Source organism: Geotrypetes seraphini, chromosome 15, assembly GCF_902459505.1.
Source record: "Geotrypetes seraphini chromosome 15, aGeoSer1.1, whole genome shotgun sequence".
Lineage (NCBI taxonomy): Eukaryota > Metazoa > Chordata > Amphibia > Gymnophiona > Dermophiidae > Geotrypetes > Geotrypetes seraphini.
In genome coordinates this window covers 1,813,404-1,830,848 of record NC_047098.1, presented here as the reverse complement: position 1 = coordinate 1,830,848, position 17,445 = coordinate 1,813,404, and the positions used below count along the sequence as shown (strand labels likewise).

Genomic DNA, 17,445 nt, shown 5'->3' with positions numbered 1-17,445 from the left:
ACTGTTATCTCTACCTCTCTCTAAGAGATCCCAGGCCCTCTTGAATTCAGAGACAGTCTCTGTCTCCATCACCTCTTCTGGGAGACTGTTGCATGAATCTACCACCCTTTCTGTAAAACAGTATTTCCTTTCACCTCATCCTATGCCCTCTCATTCCAGAGCTTCCTTTCAAATGAATGACAGCTCACAACTGATCAATCTTATCTTAAACTCAGAACTGTTCAAAGTTCAAGGGGTGTGTGTGAACATAAAAACGAGAGAGATGCAGACAAAACCATGGATGTGATCTCAACCTATCAATATCTAAAAATGACTTATGTAATTTTTTTCTTTATTGGTGATTAAGATTAACAGTTGCAATAAAACCCCAAAAACTCATCAGACCAGAACAGCAAATAACAAAACAAGTGCAGCCAATATATATATCTACAAATATCACCACCACTTTGCATGCACCTTCTCAATACTCTCCCAAATTTCAATTTCTACACTATGGTGTAAGAAGCCTGTGTTCTTAAGAGCAAAGGAGCCAACTTTTCAAAATTATTAGGGGTGCTGAACCCAATTACATCTCTCTGGACACAGTCAAGGAGTTTGTTCGATATTAGGGGTGGCTTTGAAGTGCACTCTTTGCTCTTGGACTCAGACCTCGGTGCCCTCTTTATAGGAATGGCGGAATAGATTTCATACTTTGTGCACCTTGGAACTTCAGGGGGTGAGGGGCAAATTCTCCTGGTCTGGGAGGTCTATATTTAAATTCTGTCATCCAGGAGTAGGAGTCAACCTTTGAAAGACTTGGGCAGTCTGTCGAGATGTTAAGTTTTGTTCTGAGGAGTCCTGTTTCAGGGTTCTCACTTGGTGCTTTCTGTCCCTACCGCTGACTCCCTTTATTACTGGGTTACAGGGGAGGTCTTCCATATTTAGGTTTATAGGGATGGGTGGTTTGATGTTAGTTTCAATTTTTTATCCCCCTTTCTTGTTCTCAATGCAAGGGGGGTGAGGAGGAGGGATGGCTACTGTGTTAGAGGGTAGGGGGTTTAATCTGGGAGGATTCTTGGGAATATTATATTTTCATTTTCTCTCTTGAGTAGAATGTAAAGCAGCTGTTTTGCTGGACTTGTTACAATTCTGATATGGAAGGGACTTTGGTTATATTTGGTTTGGGGAGGGGAAGGAAAGACAGGTGTTTTCCAGTACATTTACATGACAAGAGTAATATTTGTTACTGTTCTTTTTCCTTGCTGGATGATATATTGTCGTAAGGGAACCTGTTTGAGCGCGATAGGGGAGGGGGGATAGCTGGTGTTTCCTGGGGGTCATAAGAGTCCAGGCCTTGGACAAGTTATGCCTTTGCGGCTTTAGCTGTGCTATTCTCCCACTTCAACGGATAGAGTTTAAAGACTGAGATTTGGGAGTGTAGTGGGTATATAGACTCTCTTTTCATTATCAGGGCAGATTGTTGTTTCGTGGGACATGCTCAAACCCCTACAGCACCCACAGAGCTGGCTCCTATACTTATGACCTTCCACCCCTATAGAATATAATCTCTAATATTTCCCCCACGTGGGTTCCCAACACAGTCAAACAAATTCATACTTAACCTTTCCCTCCATCCATTGTATTCACGATGAAATTATGAGCCCTTAGAGATAAGGACTGTTTGTAAACTTTCCAAATCAATAAAAAGGCTTTATGATGTTTTAATGTATATTTGGCATCACAAGCTTCCATCATTAAAAGGCTATGGAAACTACTGTATTCCACTTTTGACACAATCTCTATTAGGCGCTAATGTAATCAAATCAAATCAAATCTCACCACTGTCAATATGTGGGAACAGGTCTCCTGTATCCAAGCCTATGAAATACATTTGTCTCCACAAAACAGGATCCTATTCCTAGCAACTTTGCTTCCACCCCCCACCAACGATGAAATTGTGATCGCTTGCCCCAGTGGGTCCTGGCAGGTTCCTTGTGTTTGTCAAGAACTTGAGGACAGAGAAAAGATATAAGCTGAAGATTATTCTCTCTCAAAACGAGAGGCATTCATTTTCCTATGCAAGGTCCAACATTGACTAAGAGAAGACTAAGGGCTCCTTTTACAAAGATGCGCTAATGTTTCTAGCGCGCGCTAAAGAGGAGGCGGTAGTGGCTAACGAGCACTATTCAGCACGTTAAGGCCCTAACGCACCTTTGTAAAAGGAGCCCTTAGTGATCCCCTAATAACAAAGGCAGAGAGGGAGACCCCCTTTTTGAAGAAGGAATCTCGCTGACAGCGACTGAGAATTTATGGAGCATTCAGCTCCTGCAGTCAATGCTCTCTTCCACATATAAATGGCCAGGATTGCAGCCACTCCCAGGGGCATCATGGGGCAGGGTGCAATGCCTTCCTGTGTTGAATCCTGGGTCCTGAATGTGTCTTTGGGGAGCCTTGAAGTTCAGGCCTAGATGATAGTATCCAGTATCTGCAAAATGCTATCTGACCTGTCCCTGGCGTCTTCTGTCTCATGCATACACCAGCTGTGACTTAATACAACTGTGTCAGCAGCAAATTGTTCACTGAAATTCCTCCCATCTACACCCCAGGAACACTGCACCACACTCAGTTTCCTCAGCATTTGTTTACCTGCTTTCATCAACTTGTTCTGTCTGAATTCGAGCTGGGAAATGCTGTCCGAACTGGTCCTGCAATGGATTTTTCACATTTATGTTTCAGATTTTAAAAATTCATGTGCTTTACAGAGTTGCATATATTTCCACCTAGTTCTAAGACATGGATAAATCTCACATTTTAATATTTGTCATGAGAATGCAGCTTCTGCATTGCGCCTAGTGCGTCTTCCCTTTAAGGGCAGTTGGTTTTTGGTGAAGTTGGTAGTGGATTCTAGGATTTCCGGCTAACTGAGGTTACTGCAGGTTAATTCTAGGAGTTCTTTTTAGTCCTCCCGGTCACAGTTCTGTTTTAAGAATTCCAAGATCTATAGTCCAGGCTGGCCGTATTCCACTCCTTGTATTCTTTCTTACACCGCAAAACTGGATTTTTTAGACTCTTTTTAGAGGACTGTTAAGGTGCCCGGATGGACTTTCCAAAACCTGGCAGTTTGTCTGGGTTTTGGAAAGCCCCGATGAGCTTTGGCCGCATCTGGAAGGCCTCTGAGCATGCGCAGATGACATCACACACATCCATGCATGCTCCAGGCCGGAACTCATTTGCGGAGGAGGGGCTAGCGGCAGAACTGGAGACGGAACAAGGTGGGGCCATGTGTCTGGTGTTTTACCGCTCAAAATAAAGTAATCCTAGAGAGGGGAAAGAGAAAAATGAAAGAGTCGTGAGGATTGGGGGGGGGGGGGAGGGCAAAGCAAAGTGAGTGTGCACCCTGGGATTGGAAGAAGGTAGAGAAAGATGAGTTTTGCTATGAGGGTGGGAGCAAGAAGCTGAAAATGTGCCACTGGTGTGTGGGTGTGCTATGAAGGAGGGTGAGAGATACCATGGTAGCTAAGAAGGGGAGAGATGGAGATCTTGACAAAGAGAATTAGGGGTTTTGCTGAGAGAGTAAGAGAAACTGGGGAGGCTGGAAGGGTTTCAGGCCTTATGAATGGGGGATTTCTGTATAAAACACCATACATTATGCACAATTTTTTTTTGTAACAGAATTTCCCCAGGAGTATGAGGGGGATTTCCAAAAACTATTTACATGAGTAAATGACTATTTGAAAATTGCTTATGGTGTTAGGATCTATTGTTTTGCTGCCCTCCAGACATTACTGCCTTAGGTGGTCACCTGGTCTGCCTAATGGTTGGGCAACAGCTCATATGTCTGAGAGTAATGGCTGCGATTCATAGAGGGTCTCCGCAACCTACCACTATACCAGATTACTAAAGCTTCTTAAACTTGTTCTTGCATCATTCTAGGCATTAAGTGGTGATTTCCTAGCATCCTGTCCCCTAGTAGAGAAAAGATATGTTGGCAATATTCACTTTGATGATCACCCAATCGGCCTGTGCCAGAGGACATGCAGTGCACTTGGCAAGAACCTTGAGCCGGGGCTTCCAGTGAAAGATCAGCAGCAGAATTCCAGCTGTCAACACAGTGCAGATGTGGCAGAGGACTATCCGCCATGTCACATGCCGGTAACCGCTAACCTCCTGCAAAAACAACAGGCATAAGTGGCTTGGTATTTCAGATTTATAACGCAAAAGCACCTCATATGCATCTGTAACAAGGACATGAATTAAAGAGGTTTCCATGTACAAAACACCAAGAAGTGCCTCCAGCCAGATAGAAAAAAGAATTTCACATCCAAGCAGAACAAGACACAAGCCTCTGTTACATACTTTGAAGGGTATAAATGTGTCTGTATTGCTGCTCTGAATCGACTCCCCAGTCATTAGTTGCACTACAGAAGCTTTCAATAAACAAAATAGAACTGGTAAAAGCCAGACACCACATGTTAAAGGGGCTCCCATCATATAAACAACCAGAATATAAAAGGCTGGTAGAATAAAAGTACCCAGGAAAGGACATGCACTAGTCCAGTCTTCTCACTGTGAATGGTGTCAAGAATTGGGTCACACCAATGGTTCATCTACTACTACTACTACTACTATTATTTATTATTTCTATAGTGCTGTACATTTTAACATACAATAGACAGTCCCTGCTCAGAAGAGCTTACAATCTAATTTAGACAGGACATTTCAGGGTTGGGGAGATAATCTAGCCCAGTATCATGTTTACCAAAAGGCCAATCCAGGTCACAAGAAGCAACTGTCCTGGGCCCCAAAGCTCCGGGGGGACCCCTGTGGACCAGCATGTCTTCTTCCTTCTATCTGCACTGATGTTGTCCTTACCTTCTGTCTCGCTGACAAATCCATTTTTTGTTGCAGGGGACTGCCGGCCGCGACAGTGATTCTGAAACACTGCCTGTGACTCCCCTCCCTGCTTTCCTTTTCCGCAGTCTGCCCAAACAGAAATTGGAAGATGCATCATTGGGGACAGACTGTGGCAGAAGGAAAGTAGGAAGGGAAGCCGCAGGCAGCGCTTCAAAATCGCTGCCGTGGCTGGTGGTCCTCTACAACAAAAATGGATTTGTCAACCAGACCAAAGGTGCAGGCGACGTTGGACTGGCACAGATAGAAGGGGGAGGACATGCAGGGAACAAGGAAGCTATTTTTGCAGCTAGCTGCAAACAGTGGAAGCCTACGCGCAGACTCTCCACCATTGGCTAGGCGCCCCCCTCCGCCTCAGAGGCAATAGAAAGCTGCATAGAGAAGGCAGGGCAAGGTCTAGCCAAAGGTCATGAGTCTATATATAGGAATAGCTGGGTTTCCACTATCTGCAGCGATCCAGGATGGTGAGAGAACTGAATGGGAGTTGTGGTGCCAGTTTGGGGGCAGAAGGGTTGGTTGAGGGATAGTCAAAATACCATGAAAAAGAATGAAAAAATAAAGAAATAAACAGCAGATCAGAAAGACTCCTTCCAGCTCGCAAGGAAAAACTGAAGGGGGCAGCAAAGCCCTCTAGTGAAGGAGCAGGGATTCAAAAGCTGGAGTGGATTCTTTCTGCACGGCACATTCAGAATGGATTACAGAGTTTTCAGATTATTGTTGAGATTATCAAGAAGACCGGCTTTCAAATCTTGAGCTATCAATGGGCGTATAAGGTACAGTCTAGAAAGAAACACTCTAGATCCTTCCAGAAGGAAACGAGATCACCTATAAAATATTTGCTAACATCTGGAATGGGGTACCTGAACTCTTAACACAAATTAAACTCCCAAACCCTCCTCAAAGGAGTCCCCCCAACTCACCCCCCCACAGATTCCCTTTGTACTTGAACTCTGAAATCCATTCTACACTTGGCTTCTCGATTTAGATGACATCAATTGAACAGAGACCACAGAGAGAAATGTTTTGCTGTTCAGGGTGCCTTCTGGCTCCATCAGAATCCCAGGCCATTCATGCAAAAGGTGGGAAGAACAGTCTGTAGCCAAGGCTTCAAACTGCACTTCTTTCCCACTATATTCAGGTTTTAGCCCAATTAAAACACCCTTTTGCCAAAATCCCCAACACCAAATCAGGTTGGCTTATTAAAGAGAATCTCCATAACATGGCCCAATACCTACGGTTACCATATGGCTCCAGAAAAAGGAGGACGGATTGAGACATCCGGGTTTTACTTCCATTTGTTTCAATAGATGTCTCAATCCGTCCTCCTTTTTCTGGAGCCATATGGTAACCCTACCAATACCCAATGCAAAGAAGTTATGGTAGCCATCCAAAACGCATGAATTCTCCTATACTGCCACAAACGATAAATGATATGATGACAGCAGGAGGTATTTACACTGCTTGCATGAAATGCCTTTCTTTGAGAGAAATATGCCCTGTGGCATTTTTGATATTGACATTTTGTACCACTTTAGTTATCCTAGCCAACTCTGGTAAATTAACCAAGTCCACTGGCCGACCCAAATCTCTACTCCAGGCTGTCATTAAAGATGCACAGGATCTTGGGGGTTGACTGAGTAAACAGTTTATAAAACCATGATAGAGACCCCTGCCCCAAGCATCACCCTTCAAGAAGTCTCTCACTCTGTTCCCTAATTTAGAGGACAAAGGGCTAGAGATTCACAAAGCAAACCGATCGTGTACCTGATTTCCCTCTGGCCCGATTCATTTACCTCTCTGCCAACCATCCTCCGATCTGCGCATGCAAATGAGGGCAACGGCATGCAAAGTAGGCAGGGACGCGATTCACTAACCAAAACCCTGCAACGACTGGGCTGGCCGATCACAAACAAGCGACTGCTGAAGACCAGTCGCTCAAGCCCTTTCCGATTGCCCTGCCTTCTGCCACCCTGCTCTCTGCCCGGTCAGCCCCGAATGCCTCCTGCAGCCGTGACTCTCCCGCTGCTCCGATCGCCTGCATTCCCTGGCTAAGGAGCTGTCTTTGTCTTTTCTCCTGCAGCCCTGACTCTTCCACTGCCCTGATCTCCTGCCTGCCCTGCCTCTCCCACCCTTTCCCGCAGTGCAAGTTTGTGGTTTTAACCCGTGGGCTTAAGCAGGTTAAAACCATGGGCTCCAAAAAAGTTTAAAAAAAATCTCTGCCAGGCCCGGAGGTCCAGCACATGCGCAGACCATCTACAGATGGTCTGAGCATGTGCTGGGATCGCTATAGAGCGATCTGTGCAGGCAGATGGGGGCGTTCCTCCGATCGCCCCCATCTGCATATTGGAGTTTGGAGAATCCATCGGACCTACCCAGATCAGACACGGATCGATCCCGATCCAGCAGGTTCGTGAATCTAGCCCAAAGTGTGGAAATCTATGGCCAGTAAATAATGCGTTAGTTGACCATGGGCAAAATGATCTACAGGGCCAAAAGGCAGCCTAAGCTGTATATCCAATAAGGTAAAGAGTTGGCTATCCTAAAATGTTCCAATAAGATAATTCCCTTACTTTTCCAATGGCGGAACTCTGGTGAAAAATCTGTTTCTCACAAAGAATTCCATTATCCATCAAGAGGAAAGAATACTGGCAGACCAAAAGTGCTGGTGTAAAGATTTTATATTTGTGCCAGTTCAACTCAGGATTTAGTATACGGACGAGTACTCACCATGCAGGACCGAGCGGCTTCCAGCTGGTACGTCCCGTATTCAGGCTGCTGGTTTGGCAGCAATTTGCTGCTATCTGTTAATGCAAAGAGAAAAGTTCAAGAGCTCATCTTACTTGTCCTAATGACCTGATCAGTAAGGAAATGAAACATTATAGGAGTAATTCTATAAAAAGTACATATAAATTAGCTCAAAGCAGGAAGTTTTTGCTGCTGGGGACACCATTATCAGAGGCATTAACAGTTCATAGGCCCCAACCAAGTGAAATGCCTTCCAGGATCCTCTGCTAGCCAGAACTACCCCCCAAATACTAATATGAGTGGTGGTGGAGACAGAGACTGTGTCTGACTTCAAAAGGGCTTGGGATAGGCACCTGGGATCTGTCGGAGAGAGAAAGAGATAATGGTTACTGCGGATGGGCCATTTGGCCTTCGTCTTTCTATGTTTCTCGGGAGGGCCTACAGTCTTTGAATTAGCGCACACTAAACGCTAACTTGTCCATAGCGCACCTTAGTAAAAGAGGGCCTATGTAATACAGGCAACTTCAATCAAGTGGCTCAAATCTTGGTGACAATGAGAAGCTTTTAGATATATCCTACTACTGCTACTAATCATTTCTATAGCACTGTTAAACATACGCAACACTGTGCATTAAAACATTCAAAAGACAGTGCCTGCTCAGTAGAGCTTACAATCTAATCCAGGGGTGTCCAACCTGCGGCCCCGTAAGGATTTTGTGTGGCCCCGGTCGAGGGCGATACAGTGTTTTCCTCCAGCTCCCTCCTCTGTCTTGCTGCAGCGTTTGCGCATTTGTGCGGCCCCAGAAACATTTTTATTGGCCAATGCGGCCCAGGGAAGCCAAATGGTTGGATACCCCTGATCTAATCAAACTGATAAATAGGACGAATGGGGGAGGTCAGGGAGTTTCCAGGCCTGGGGGCTTTACAAGAGAGTAGGAATTAGGAGTTAAAAGCATCCTCAAAAATGTGGGCTTTAAGCCTGGCTGGGGCAACCAAAAACTGTACTGCAATGATAGGCTACATCTTTCTGTGGCAGGAAGGATGGTCCTTACTGAGGCCCAGATGCACTAAAGTCAGTAATCGTCCAATGATCATTGCTAAACTGGTTTTGACTGGTTTAGCGGAGATCGCATTTGCTGACTCGATGCAGAAAATGGATCAATCATGTAAAAATGAAACCGCTCAACGCTACACAGTAAGTGAACAGTAAACTTTAAAAATTAAATGATGATTCAGTCTTTTATAATTTGTGCAGTCGAAATTGCAATTTTTAACAGAAGAGTTTTTAGAGTTATGAGCCTTCAGATTAAACAGAAGGCTTGGAGTAAAGCAGACTGAATAAGCATAAGCAGCGCGTACACAGAATTTAACATATGAATCTCCATATTTATGGGGAAACAGCTTGTGATATTTTTGAGAGTCATGAGCATGAAGTTTTGATATGCAGCTAAGAGCAATGCACAGTAAACACGCACAAGTAATGCGCATGTATGATCTAACACACGAGCTAAAATATTTGGGGGGGGGGGACATGGGAGTAAACAATATAATTTTTCAAACTTCCAAGGTGATATCATTGACAGTGGGCATTGAGAAAGTATCTTGTGATATAACAGTAGGATAAATGCAATTTACCCTCCAGTAAGTTTTGATAGTAAGGAGTGAGGTTTGGGTGAACACCACCTTTTCAATAAAAGGATAACGTACAAGAGGATTTAAGAAATTAGAGCAGCCGATTTGTCACACTGGGCTTAGAGCTCACATTAGTTTGTTGTATTATTTTGCAGGTTATAGCACAGATCACTAGCAGCCATTAGTGACCCTCTGAAGAAGCCGATAAGGCCGGCAAAATGGGTCCTGTCAGGCAAAGCTGCCAGCCACATATAAGATAAAGTGAAAAGATAAAAAGAGAGAGGTTTTTTGGATCTATGATAGAAATGTGGAACCTGTAAACACTTGATTCTATTTTGCTACCAAGCATGAATTAAGGTTTCAGAGATCCTTTTCATCTCATTAAGCTGACAGTGTGGATCAGTGGAAAGTAAAGTGGTGTCTGTTGGAGGTTTTAGTTTGTTCCACTAACCATCTGTGTTTGGAGTAGCAAGTCACTCAATCCCCCAGTGCCCACTGCTTTGAAAGGTGGATATGTGTAAAGTGATGCATGTCGGTAACAAAAATCTCATGCACGAATACAGGATGTCTGGGGCGGTACTTGGAGAGACTTCCCAGGAAAGAGACTTGGGAGTTTTGATCGACAAGTCGATGAAGCCGTATGCACAATGTGTGGCGGCAGCGGCTAAAAGGGCAAACAGAATGCTAGGAATGATAAAGAAAGGGATCACGAACAGACCGGAGAAAGTTATCATGCTGCTGTACTGGGCCATGGTGCGCCCTCACCTGGAGTACTGTGTCCAGCACTGATCGCCGCACATGAAGAATGATACGGTACTACTCGAAAAGGTCCAGAGAAGAGCGACTAAAATGGTTAAGGGGCTGGAGGAGTTGTTATACAGTGAAAGATTAGAGAAACTGGGCCTTTTCTCCCTCAAACAGAGGAGATTGGGAGGGGACATGATTGAAACTTTCAAGGTACTGAAGGGAATAGACTTAGTAGATAAGGCAGGTTGTTCTCCCTCTCCAAGGTAGAGAGAATGAGAGGACACTCTCTAAAATTGAAAGGGGATAGATTCCGTACAAACGTAAGGAAGCTCTTCACCCAGAGAGTGGTAGAAAACTGGAATGTTTTTCTGGAGTCTGTTATAGGGGAAAACACCCTCCAGGGATTCAAGACAAAGTTAGACAAGTTCCTGCTGAACCGGAACGTATGCAGGTAGGGCTAGTCTCAGTTAGGGCGCTGGTCTTGACCAGAGGGCCACCATGTGAGCGCACTGCTGGGCACAATGTTCTTATGCATACAGACAATCAACTAGCAGCTCTGCATGGGGCAAGAGTGCATTAAGATCCAGTTCGCCGCTGGACCACCAGGTACACAGAGGAGACGGGAGGGAGGTAAAAGTTGTCACAGTTGGCCGAGACAGGAGGCAGGAGGAATCCCTCCTGTCTTGGACCACCAGGTTTTACAGCAAGCCCAGCAGAGACCTGCATCAGGTCTTGGAGGGGGGCAGGTGGGCACTGACCTGAATATAAGCCAAGACCCCCATGTTTGGGCCCAAATATCTAAGCTTATATTCGAGTATATACGGTATTATAGAAACCTATGTGTGTCTAAGTGCTTTAAAAATGAGCCTCAATGTTTTGCTTTTATTGTTTAATAGATTTATATTGATTTTAAAGAAATTGAATTAGAAACTCCTATGAGAGATGCACAAATAGCCAAGTTGATAGTGCTGAAATTCAAGATGACCAGCATCACCACTTCCAGACTTACGCCAATTCAATCCCTTAGCGTGCGGTCCAATGAACTCAAATTTCACTCAGAGATTACCCTTCAGGCAATGGGTTCAATGCGAACTTTAAGTTTATTAGAGATGAACGTTCCGTCTACAACTACAGTATTTTGGTTTTCTTAAGAATAGTCTCTCATCATATTCTGAACCAGCCACAACACATTTTAAGAAATAACCAGAAAAATATCCAGGGATCAAAGAGTATTTATTCAGCTTTAGTGCTCTAACTTAGGTAAATCTTGTCCTACAGGCACAAAAGGCAAGCTGGAAGATGGACAGTGATCAGCATTTTAAACCAGTTTTACAACTAGGTAAGCCAAACCAGAATAAAAAACAATAGAAGGTACGGATGTTTGCTCTGGGTGGGACAAAGAAAGAAAATGACAGTCACTGTTGAAAAATACAAAGGTTAAGTCAGAACCGTCCTTAAACCAAAAACTAGATGTTTCCCATAGTTCATTACAAGGGATAAGCAAAAGCTCTCCCAAGTCTCATTTAGGAACTTGTCCAACCCTCTTCTGAATGCCATTATGTTAACCTCTTTCACTATAATAGCCCTTTGGCATCAGATTCTATAGATTAATTGTGCATGCATTTAAAAAAAAGTAGATTGCTTATTACAGTGTTGTTTGAAAGGTTAAATAATTATTCCCTATTCAACCCTTTTACTTCAGTCATAATTTATAAACTTTCTTCCAGGTAAAGCCAACAGGGAACAAACAGAATGACTTCTAATCCACAAATTAAGTGGAAACAGCCCACCATCAAACCGTCCACGGAAGGAGGGAGAAACCTAGGAGTATGGCTAATCCCAAACCTAGACATGATGATACACATCCAACGCATCGTGAAAAACGTGTATGGTAAACTCTACTGGGTCAGAGGACTAAAACCCTACCTAACCCATTAAGCAAAGTCCAATCCCTGGTACTCTCAATCTTTGAGGCATCCCGAAGTACATGATCAGGCAGTTTCAAATAGTATTGAGGCAGACGAGAGCCACCTCGCTGCTGAAAGAGTTACACTGGCTCCTGATTGAAAGTAGGGTGAAATTCAAGATCTGTTGCTGACGCACAAAATCATTCATCTTTCAGAACCATAATACGTAGCAAACAATCAACAACCATAAACCAACTCGAGCCTAGAATACCTGTTGGAAATACCCTCCTTCAGAGACATCCAATACAAAAGCGTCAGGAAAAGAATGTTCTTAGTGATGACCCCAATGTGGTGGAACTCCCTTCCAAGGGAATTCAAACTAGAAAAAGGACACCCAAAGTTCAAGAAAGGAATAAAGACGATACTCTTCACAGAATACTTGAGGAAATAAAGATACAATTAGGGATTCCAAGATGGTCGCCACAGCCACTTAATGGGAGAGACGCCTAAGAATTTTCCCCATTTGCATACCTTTTTCGCTTTCCACTATGCCAAAAAGGAGGGGGAAAGGAGTTGGTGAAGTCTCCCGACATCCCGTGATCCCTTCTAGCGGCATGATAGATGAGATTCTTCGGCATCTTACAGGAGGTTTGGATCAGTCTGGGAATCACCTGCTGCCGACGCCGGCAAGTGACGCCGTTGCGGACGACTTGGGGCTTGATGCTACTCTGAGCCCAGACCATAGAGTTCCGCCCCCACGGCCACAACAAGCAAGCTCTCCACAGGAACTGAGCATGCCCGGAGATGCAGGGCTCATACCACGAGAGGCTAGTCCATCTGAGGGCTTGTTGTTGGAGTCAGCGGGGGAACTTGAGTCCCTGGAGCTGCCTGTGACCGGAAGATCATCTGAGGAGCTGGTACAAGGGACACTGGAGGCAAAACCAACAGCCAGTAAAACTCTAATGCCTTTGCAAGACTTTTCCTTGTTAGTAAAACCACCAGAAGTCACGCTGGAGACCATTTGGGATTTAGTGGTGAACTTAGGGAAAACTATTTCTCCACAAGTTAAGAAGATTAAAGGGAAATTAAAGATACAGAAAGAAGAAATTTTGCAGCTGAAGCAGGAAGTTGAAATAGGTAAAACTGAGACTCAAAAATTGAATACAGAATTGAAAACAATTAAAAATCTTCAGGAACTGCAAGTTAAAGACAATATCAGTATGCGGAGAAAATTAGAATCTCTTGAAAACTACAATCGGGCAAATAATTTACGGATTTTTAATTTTCCTAAAATTCCTAAGACAACTCCTCGAGATATGTTGAAGAGATACTTTTTGGAAGTCCTGAATGTTCCAGAACAATCATTACCCCCCTTTGTTAAAATGTATCTTCCTGACAAGAAACGCCAGGAACAATCGGACCAAGATCAAAATTGTCAGGACAAGCCTTTTGATGTTTCCGAATAATTGGAAACTTCTGAGGAAACACGTGAAACCAGCAACGTTATTAGTAACAGTGGCTTTAGCGCCTGATAAGGACTGGATAATGAGGTTATTTTTTAAGAATAAGTGAAAAAAATTTCTGGGACAAAAAATATTAATGTTTCCTGATGTCTCTAAAGATACTCAGAGAAGAAGGAGAGAATTTTTGTTGATGAGACCAGCAGTAACTTCTATTGGTGGAGTTTTTTTCCTGCGCTATCCGTGCAAATGCATAATTAGATATAAATCCTATAAATATGTTTTCTTTGATCCATCCCAGCTGACTGGATTTTTGTCTCTAAAACGCCTTGATAAAGAATAAGATATAACAACCTCTAAACGTAGAATTAATCTCCTACCATTATAGGCTGTCTTTTTTTTCCTTTTAATATAAGTTCCCTTTATTAAGTTTAGTCACTTAATGAATCTTGGAATCTCTATTTGAGGATTTGAGAATGATAGAATTATTTGATATTTCTTGAAATTTGATTTGGTGTTTTCCTCAGATTTGTAATTTTATTTCTGTCAATCTTTCAGTTCAAGATGTTTATGCTTGGAAATGTATTTGAAAAAATTAAATAAAGAAGGAAAAAAAAAAAGATACAATTAGGGGGAATAGTAACATTGGAGGAAACAGCAGACTACCCCCCACTTGGAACATGAAAGGGTGAACGATAGATATATGAGCTAGAGAAACAATAATAATACTACATGTGCAAAGATGGTATATATAGATAAAATATACATATATTTAACTCATGCATTGTAACACCTTTACCAAAGCTCATGCAAACCGCTCAGAATTGACTCCCCAGTCATTAGTAGCGGTATAGAAGCTACCAACTTTCCTTGGCCTTTCCTTTTAAAAGCTTTGCAAAAGAACTGAGTGAAAAAGACTCAAGTTTAAGGAAAATAAACACGAGCAGAATAGCCAAAACTCTCAATGTCCTTAGGAAGACAACTAAAGAGTTGAAGAACAGCCCAGAAGTAAGAGAGGATGAGCAAAAAAGTATGCAACTCCCTACAAGAGTTCTTGGGAGAAGGGATGGACTAGCCACAGGTTCAGGAATGGAGTGTCTCGTACTAGAATAAGATTTTATTCCTAAAACAAGTATAATTAAGATAAGAACATAAGAATTTGCCTCCGCTGGGTCAGACCAAGGGTCCATCGAGCCCAGCGGTCCACTTCCGTGGCGGCCCATCAGGTCCATGACCTGTTGAGTGATCTTTTGTCTAGCCCGTTGATTCCTACTCCCTTATATCCTGAAAAATCCCTCTTTCCCTTTTATCTATGCCCTATTTTGCTCCTGTGTCCTCCTTTGTCTGTAGCCTTCAATCCCCTTATCCTTCAGGAATTTATCTAGTCCCTCTTTGAAACCCCTTAATGTAGACTGTCCTATTACATCTTCCGGAAGCGCATTCCAGGTATCCACCACCCTCTGAGTGAAGAAGAACTTCCTAGCATTGGTTCCCTTTCAATTTCTCCGAGTGCCCTCTTGTTTTTGTAGTTCCTAGTACGCTGAAGAACCTGTCCCTCTCCACCCTCTCTATGCCTTTCATAATCTTGTAAGTCTCTGTCATGTCACCTCTGAGTCTCCGCTTTTCCAGGGTGAAGATCCCCAGTTTCTCTAACCTTTCAGCGTATGAAAGGTACTTCATACCCTTAATCATCCGTGTCGCTCTCCTCTGGACCCTCTCAAGTATCGCTATATCCTTCTTAAGGTGCGGTGACCAATATTGGAAACAGTACTCTAGGTGTGGGCGCACCATTGCCCGATACAGCGGCAGGATGACTTCCCCCGTTCTTGTTGTAATACCCTTCTTGATAATACCCAACATTCTGTTTGCTTTCTTTGAGGCTGCCGCACATTGCGCCGTTGGTTTCATTGTTGTATCCACCAACACTCCCAGGTCTTTTTCAAGGTTACTTTCCCCCAGTACCAATCCCCCCATTTTGTTGCTGAACATCAGGTTCTTTTTCCCTATATGCATGACCTTGCATTTCTCTATATTGAAGTTCATCTGCCATTTAATCGCCCACTCCTCCAATGTTGTCAGGCCTCTTTGCAGTTCTTCACATTCCCCTATAGTTTTAACTCCACTACAGAGTTTAGTGTCATCTACAAACTTTATAACTTCGCACTTTGTCCCTGCTTCCAGGTCATTTATAAATACATTGAACAGCAGCGGCCCGAGTACAGACCCCTGTTGGACACCGCTTGTTACCCTTCTTCAGCCCGAGTAGTGGCCTTTCACTGCAACCCTCTGCTTTCTGTTTGCCAACCAGTGTTTAACCCATCTATGTATGTCCCCTTCCACCCCATGGTTCCACAGTTTCCTAAGTAGCCGCTCATGAGGTACCTTGTCAAAGGCTTTTTGGAAGTTGAGATATATGATGTCTATGGGGTCCCCTTTGTCCATCTGGCTGTTCATCCCTTCAAAGAAGTGTAGTAAGTTTGTTTGGCATGATCTTCCTTTGCAGAAGCCATGTTGGCTTGTTTTCATTAGCCTATTCCTTTCTATATGCTCACAGATACTGTCTTTTATCAATGCTTCTACCATCTTGCCCGGCACTGAAGTCAAACTCACTGGTCTGTAGTTTCCTGGATCACCTCTCGATCCCTTTTTGAAGATAGCTGTGACATTTGCTATTTTCTAATCCTCCGAGATCACCCCTGTTCTCAAGGACAGGTTGCAGACTTTTTGGAGTATCTCCGCTATTTCAGTTTTCAGTTCCTTTAATACCCTTGGGTGGATTCCGTCCAGGCCTGGGGATTTGTCAGTTTTCAATCTGTCTATCTGTCGGAGGACATCTTGGAGGCTTACCTCTAATGTTGATAGTTTTTCTTCTGGGTCTCTGTAAAAGATTTCTTCGGATTCCGGTATATTGGATGTGTCCTCGCTTATGAAGACTGACGAGAAGAACATGTTTAATCTGTCAGCCACCTCCTCTTCCCCCTTATCGCTCCTTTTATGTCTCCATCATCCAACGGTCCCACTTCCTCCCTCCGAGTGAAAAAAAAAAAAATTCCTCCAATTCGTTTTAAAAGTATTTCTCTGTAACTTCCATCAAGTGTCCCCTAATTTTTGTAATTTTTGACGGAGTAAAAAATTGATCCACTTGTAACCCGTTCTACTCCACTCCAAAAATCAGGAAGAAAAGCTGCGTCTGAATAATACCGTATTCGGTAACTTCCTAACTTTTAGTAAAGTTGCTGCTTTCTTTACTGCAAGAGGTAGATTGTTCCATAATATCGCACCCCGACCTGCTAACAGAATTTGAGAAGAAAGGTTCTATCAAAACAAAAGAAAATTAACTTGGAAGAGAAAACAGACTTAGGAGGTGTATTTCAAAAGGAGAAGACAGAGGATCACAATTGCACCTGAATGTAAACCGCTTAGATAATCTTTATAGGTGGTATATAAATGCCTAATAAAATAAAATAAAAAATTGTGAGCCGCTTAGTTATAAGTGGGCTATAAATTACTAAAATAAATAATACATTTGCTTCTGGCGGACACATTTCATTCTTCAGTCCTGGTTAAAGCGCACTGGCACAAGTAATCCACAGCTGCTTGACCATCCTGCTCACCACACAACTCCGTCATCATGCCCGGCTTCACTCACAAAGCAACGATGGACACAACAGAACTGAAGCATTCAGAAGGAACCAACCACCCCCAGAAGGAAGTCGGCATCCCCAGCTGAAAGCACGCCAGAGACTCTTTCCTAGAAACATGACAGCAGCTGGCGGATTTATCAAGGAAGTAAAGAAGCTTCACAAGGATGATGACACATTTTTAAATGTTTCTATTGAGGAGGACTCTTTCGACACAACACAACACGAGCACATAATATAGAAAGACGTTACACCAGTACTTCCTTTACCTTTTGCAGTACAAGTGCCTGGTGGAATTCAGCACTGAGGAACAGCTGCAGTGACCAAAGCCTGTTTCTAGCAGGATAACCACTCCTACTAACCCAACAAGCAAGTCTGAAAAGCTTTATCTTCCACCTGACTGCCCACATTTTTATGCTAATC

General features: G+C 43.4%; 1 protein-coding gene across 6 annotated transcripts in view; it reads right to left on the bottom strand.

The window, feature by feature from the left end:
* The window catches only part of ATP13A2 (ATPase cation transporting 13A2), a 90,755-nt gene that overhangs the window by 67,644 nt on the left and 5,666 nt on the right, over nucleotides 1-17,445 (bottom strand). For all 6 annotated transcript variants that reach the window (XM_033921913.1, XM_033921912.1, XM_033921917.1 and 3 more), the window contains 3 exons: nucleotides 7,618-7,691; nucleotides 3,979-4,146; nucleotides 2,626-2,684 (listed from right to left, as the gene is read on the bottom strand). In XM_033921913.1, coding sequence (XP_033777804.1) covers nucleotides 2,626-2,684; nucleotides 3,979-4,146; nucleotides 7,618-7,620 — 230 coding nt within the window. In that variant the 5' untranslated portion in view covers nucleotides 7,621-7,691. The remainder of the gene's footprint in view (nucleotides 1-2,625; nucleotides 2,685-3,978; nucleotides 4,147-7,617; nucleotides 7,692-17,445) is intronic.